Here is a 6838-nt window from a genome sequence, read left to right on the forward strand (position 1 = left end):
AAATAAATAAAAAAATGAAAAAATAAACAAAAAAGTGGTATTTTAGCCACATAGTCCTGTGGTTTGTTAGAATATATTTCTCTAAGAGTTTGTATATGGCATCAGAAATTAGTTACCTTTTAATGAATTTTGAAAAACAAGCCTCAGTGGGAGCTATTTAATTTTTCTTCTTCAAAAAGTTATTCTTCTGTGGATGTGCAGCCACAAGGCAAGAGTACTGGAGAGTATAATTGACTAGAAACACAAGTTACAGCAATGAATCAATCGTATTACCCATGGAGGATAAAATGCAGTAAGTGGGATAAACGTTTCATATTCAAACTTCTTCAGAATCAACCTTACTGATAGTAATGACTCCTTCTTCTTTCTGTAAGGGGGAGAGTGTAGAGTAATACCCAAATTGCCTTTTCAGTGAAGAGAAATTTGGTATGTTTAATTCATTTTGTAGGTTTTGCCCTAAGGGTTTTACACCACTACCAGGTCTTTTATTAAATTTATTTTCTTAGGTCACTAGGGTACAAGCAAAAATTCACAATCTGTTTTATTTGAGACTCACAGAAAGTTATTTGATATAGATATTTAGTACTGAAATGTTTATTCCCAGAATGTTAGTCTTAGAGTTTTAGGAATGTATTTCAATATCTTTTGTACAGGTTAATAATTTTGCAGAAAGCAAGCCTTCTGAGCTATGCTATTATTTTATAGGTTAATGAATCTTTTATCCATAAAAAGAGCCATCAGAGACTGGCTAAAAGGTTACAGTGACTTTAAAATTGAAGAAAACTGAAGGGATCTGGGATATCTGACCAATGGAAGAATTGACAAATACAGTCAAGGATGTTACATGGAGAGTGACCACAGTGATTTTCTCTAGAACTTCTAAGCACAAAATTTATAACATGAAATCTCTTCATTGCCATGACCTGTCCTCCCAGAGTGGAAACTTGGGGTTTGAGGGAAGGGAGCAAAGCAAAGAAGCAGACTATATGGGTGTGCCCCCCCAAACCAAGACTTACTTTCTTCACCTTCCTCTTCACTTCTAGAGCCTGCTGTGCTTTCAAGAACGTTGGGAAAGCCTACAGCTCTAGTACCTTATCACAGGGAGGAGTATTTAAATAAGTGGAGGTTATAGTGGCACAAACACAGGGAAGCAATGAGGGAAAGAGTTAGATTAGAGATGTGCAAAGCACCAGAAGGACGTAAAACTAGGAGGGTTCAAACTTCCGATGGCCACTGTGTAAACAGGGATGTGAGGCAGGGTCGCACCTGGTTCATGCAGTGTCTTGGTGTGATTCAGGAAATGAGTCCTTTATTTAAGATCTACCTTTTGGAAAATTTTAGAAGTGAGACAATTTGTGGCCATCTACAGGGAAAGTATCATAATAAATGTATAAATCCCTGATGTCTAAGAAGTAAGCTACATTCCTTTAGAGGTTGGTAAAATTGCTCCTGGTAATCTCTTAGAATGGAGTAGACAAATTATCTGAGGGATTGGTTCCAGCTATTTTATGAGATGATATTGGAGGTACCATGATGGTTGTTCCACAGGCTACTAGTAGTCTGGAGTACCTTTGGGGTGTTACTGTTCTCAGTTTGGAGTGGCAGCTATATCCTGGGAGCTCCCTCAAATCTCACATAGTAGTACACTGTTCCTATCATGGTGGTAGGATGGCTACCCATAATCAATACGTACATAATAAGACCATGGTAACACTTCTGTCTAATCCATATTTAGGAATCCTTAGTTTGCATAAAGAGCTCATCGTGTTGACACAACCTGGCATCTATGGGATGGAACAGAGGTATTCAAAATGGAATCATATATTAGAACTCAAACAAAGGTCTTCTAGAATTCCCCAGCCAAGTTTTCCTTCCAGTGTACCATGTTATGCTTTTCCCAGTGGTGTTTAGGCTTCTTGAATATATCTTGACATGTTATGTCAAGTTGGGTGAGAAGCTGTCACAGTCCTACTCCTGGAACATGATGCACGAGCATCTGGATCCTTCCATGCTTTCTGTGCCTTCAGGAATCTTCTGAGAAGGTCTGTCCAGTGGCTTGGCCACTTGAGAATCTGCCCTGTCACTTAGGAAAAAACAGTGCCTCTGTGGGTAGGAACTTGGGACTTGCCTTGTTTCTAAACCACTTACCCCTTCATATTCATTCTCTTTTCATACCTTTGAAAAGCATATAAGGTATTAGAATAAAAATATCCTGGAAATGGGAGTTGTGCTCCATCAAACGTATTCTTGCTGCAGCCAAGTTGATCTTTACATGCACTAGTTAGAATACGTCATTCTCCTAGATAAAATCTTTCGGCAGCCTTCCTTTTCTCCTTGAACAGAGTCAAAATTTCTTACTGTGGCTTACAAAGCCTTGTCTGGATGCTACAGCCTTTCTTTAACACCCCTCCCCAGGCTCCCCACCCCCAAGCCATTACATTCACAAATATCCCAGCTAAGCAAACTGGATAGACACTCCCTCTAGGCCTCTTATTTCTCTCCTCCAATCTTTCTTTCTGTCTTCCCTTCCTTCCTCCCTGTCTCCTTGTCTGTTTCCCTTTGTTTTTGTTCATTATAAACACAATGGAACACTGACGCAGTTGCCACTGATGAAACAAATGATCTTGGAGAAAAGCGTATAGTCTTTAAGATTACCCCCAGAATGCTGTTCATTTTTCATCCCATTGATTGCTGCTGATGAAAGTCTGACTGATGACTTGTCTCCTGGCTTCTATGATGGGATTGATATCTTTATATCCGCTTTAGATTACTTCATGCTTATTTATTGTGTATGTACTTTTTTCCCCTTTGAAATAAAAGAATAATATCAAGATTTAATGGTACGTGAATCACATTATCATCCTTGACCTAAGTGGCTTGGAGTAATAAGGTGAAGTACCGTAAAATGGGAAAGAATATTAATCATCTAACTTTTGAAAAAATAGAATTCTGTACTTTGCATATTCATTCAAGCTAGAGTGCCCTGGATATGTTGTATGGTCAATTAGAGTTAGAGTTAATTTGAGCAACCACTAGAATACTAATTCCATGAGGTCAATACTATATTTTATTAATCTTTTTGTCCCTGATATTTCAGAGGGTACTGTTCTTAGTAGGCTCTCATTAAATATTGAGTAAGTGACCAAGTACATAGTGAGGAACAATGTAGCATAGAGGGAATCAGCATATGTGTTTGGGTTTTAGGAGTAAAAATAAATTGTTGTCCTCTTCTCACTCTGAGGTCTGAAACAGTTGAAAAATCAAACATAGGAGTCAGACAGGTAAAAAATTAAATATCAGGTTCAATGCTAATAAAACTAATTCTGAGAATATTTCTTGACCTGCAATCAAAGTGTGATTTCCTAATATAAACCCTGCACCCCTGAACTAAAAAAACTTAGTCTGTCAGAGATATGACTACATCGTTCTCGTCTCCATTCCAACCCAACTCCTGTCTCTACCCCAGGCCTGGGGACAGGCTCTCCCTCTGTAGGAGAGAAAATGTTAAACAAACTTCTGAGAAGAAGATGGGTGTACCTGAATGAAATCTCAGTGTACTGAGCTACAGGGGCCATGTTCCTTTTCTCTATCTCTTCATCAGCTAAGTCATTCCTCCTCCCAGGGGGAAGAGTTCTGGTGAAAGAAACCTTACGGGTTCCTTTCCATCTAGGGAATTCTTTCTTCTTTATGAAAACACAGGAAGTAGGCATTAAGTATTCACAATATCCTCTTCAAAAGTTGGATAAAAAGGAAATCTGAAACTTCTTAATGGACTTAGAGGAAGATATCAGAGAAAGGTCAAAGTTGTATGTTAAGGCTTGAAACTCAGCCTTTAAGCTTTAAACGAGTTACACAGAAGAAAATAAAGCCACTTGTCACATTCTCTATAATTATTTTTGACCTATTTTTAAAAAATTATTTATTCAATAAATAAATATCTACTGAATATCTACTATGTGGCAGTTGCCGTTCTAGGTAAGAGGGATGGACCTTTAAACAAGAGAGAGATACATCTTGACCTTGTATAGACCTTACATTTCAATGCAGAAAACAAAATAAAGGCAAAAAGAGAAAAAAAGTACATAATATAAACTAAATAATGAAAAGTACATTAAGAGCTGTGAAGAAACATGAAGTAGTGTAATAAGTTAAGGAATGATAAGAAATAGATAGCTATTAACATGGGATCATTGGAGAAGGATTCTCTGAGAACATGCTATCTGTGTAGGAACCAGAAGGAAATGAGGAAACCAATAAAGCAAAGTTCCAGGCCAGGGCGTTCCAGCCAGAGCTAATAACACGTGCAAGGTTCCTGAGGCAGAAACTAGCTTGTGAGGGGAATGTGGCTAGTTTGGAATGAATAATAGGAGGTTCTTTTAAAATCGGAAAAGAGTAAGGTCTGGTACTTCGGATTTTTTTTTTTTTAACATCTTTGTTGGAGTATAATTGCTTTAAAATGTTGTGTTAGTTTCTGCTTTATAACATAATGAATCAGCTATACATTTACATATATCCCCATATCTCCTCCCTCTTGCGTCTCCCTCCCGCCCTCCCTATGCCACCCCTCTAGGTGGTCACAAAGCTGATCTCTCTGTGCTATGCGGCTGCTTCCCACTAGCTATCTGTTTTACATTTGGTAATATATATAAGTCCATGCCACTCTCTCACTTTGTCCCAACTTGCCCTTCCCCCTTCCTGTGTCCTCAAGTCCATTCTCTACATCTGCGTCTTTATTCCTATCTTGCCCGGAGGTTCTTCAGAACCTTTTTTTTTAGATTCCATATATATGTGTTAGCATACGGTATTTGTTTTTCTCCTTCTGACGTACTTCACTCTGTATGACAGAGTCTAGGTTCAACCACCTCACTACAAATAACTCAATTTCGTTTATTTTTATGGCTGAATAATATTCCATTCTATATACGTGCCACATCTTCTTTATCTATTTGTCTGTCGATGGACAATTAGGTTGCTTCCATGTCCTGGTTATTGTAAATAGAGCTGCAATGAACATTGTGGTACATGACTCTTTTTGAATTATGGTTTTCTCAGGGTATACACCCAGTGGTGGGATTGCTGGGTCATATGGTAGTTCTATTTTTAGTTTTTTAAGGAACTTCCGTACTGTTCACCATAGTGACTATCAATTTACATTCCCACCAACAGTGCAAGAGGGTTCTCTTTTCTCCACACCCTCTCCAGCAATTATTGTTTGTACATTTTTTGATGATGGCCATTCTGACTGGTGTGAGGTGATACCTCATTGTAGTTTTGATTTGCATTTCTCTAATGGTTAGTGGTGTTGAGCATTCTTTCATGTGTTTGTTGGTAATCTGTATATCTTCTTTAGAGAAATGTCTATTTAGGTCTTCTGCCCATTTGTGGATTGGGTTGTTTGTTTTTTTGATATTGAGCTGAATGAGCTGCTTGTAAATTTTGGAGATTAATCCTGTCAGTTGCTTCATTTGCAAATATTTTCTCCCATTCTGAGGGTTGTGTTTTCATCTTGTTTATGGTTTCCTTTGCTGTGCAAAAGTTTTGAAGTTTCATTAGGTCCCATTTGTTTATTTTTGTTTTTATTTCCATTCCTCTTGGAGGTGGGTCAAAAAGGATCTTGCGAGACCACTTCTGGCGTAGCCATGGTGGCTAACCAGCATCCCATCTCAGCTTCTCCCTCTAGAGCTTGTGGACAAGGGTATAGGATCAAGGATTCACACTGTGATGAAGAGTGATAAGGAGATTGTTTGCACACTTATGGGATTTGATGACTTTGTCAGTATGGTACTGGAAGATGTCATTGAGTTTCAAATCACACCAGAAGGAAGAAGACTTACTAAATTAGATCAAATTTTGTTAAATGGAAATAACATAACAATACTGGTTCCTGGAGGAGAAGGACCTGAAGTATGAATAGATTTCCTTGACTTATGCTAGATTCTGTTTTGTCTTATAATGACAATAAAAATATAATTTTTATTGTAACCTTTAAAAAAAAAGGATCTTACTGTGATTTATGTCATAGAGTGTTGTGCCTATGTTTTCCTGTAAGAGTTTGATGGTGTCTACATTTAGGCCTTTAATCCATTTTGAGTTTATTTTTGTGTATGGTGTTAGGGAGTGTTCTAATTTCATTCTTTTACATGTAGCTGTCCAGTTTTCCCAGCACCACTTAGGCTGTCTTTTCTCCATTGTATATTCTTGCCTGCTTCATCAAAAATAAGGTGACCATATGGGTGTGGGTTTATCTCTGAGATTTCAATCCTGTTGCATTGATGTGTATTTCTGTTTTTGTGCCAGTACCATACTGTCTTGATTACTGTAGCTTTGTAGTATAGTCTGAAGTCCGGGAGCCTGATTCCTCCAGCTCCGTTTTTCTTTCTCAAGAGTGCTTTGTCTATTCAGGGTCTTTTGTTTTTCCATACAAATTGTGAATTTTTTTTGTTCTAGTTCTGTGACAAATGCCATTGGTAGCTTGATAGGGATTGCACTGAATCTGTAGATTGCTTTGGGTAGTATAGTCATTTTCACAATGTTGATTCTTTGGTACTTTGGATTTTAAAACAAACGAATAATAAGATTTTTTTTTTTTTTCCTGAAGGTAGTGGAAAACCACTAAAGGTTTAGAGCATAAGAGTAAAATGATCAAATGTAGTTTTAAAAAACCTTACTGGATGCTTTCAGTAAAATGGCCATATCAATGCTAGAATGGAAGCAGCCAGACTCCATTACGATAATTATCTAGGGGAAAATAAGAGGACTTTAATAAAGAAGCATTTATGGACATATAGTCATATGATATGCTATTCAAAGGACATGGTGTTTTTAGGGGAGCATGTAG

General features: G+C 37.6%; 1 protein-coding gene across 1 annotated transcript; it reads left to right on the top strand.

Moving 5' to 3' along the window:
* Positions 1 to 1704: 1704 nt before the first annotated feature.
* Positions 1705 to 5910, top strand: LOC132526464 (U6 snRNA-associated Sm-like protein LSm5). Its single transcript, XM_060160827.1, has 2 exons — positions 1705 to 1802; positions 5655 to 5910. The coding sequence occupies exons 1-2, from the start codon at positions 1705 to 1707 to the stop codon at positions 5908 to 5910; spliced, it is 354 nt and encodes a 117-aa protein (XP_060016810.1).
* Positions 5911 to 6838: the final 928 nt, after the last annotated feature.

This window comes from Lagenorhynchus albirostris, chromosome 9, assembly GCF_949774975.1.
Source record: "Lagenorhynchus albirostris chromosome 9, mLagAlb1.1, whole genome shotgun sequence".
NCBI classification, from domain to species: domain Eukaryota; kingdom Metazoa; phylum Chordata; class Mammalia; order Artiodactyla; family Delphinidae; genus Lagenorhynchus; species Lagenorhynchus albirostris.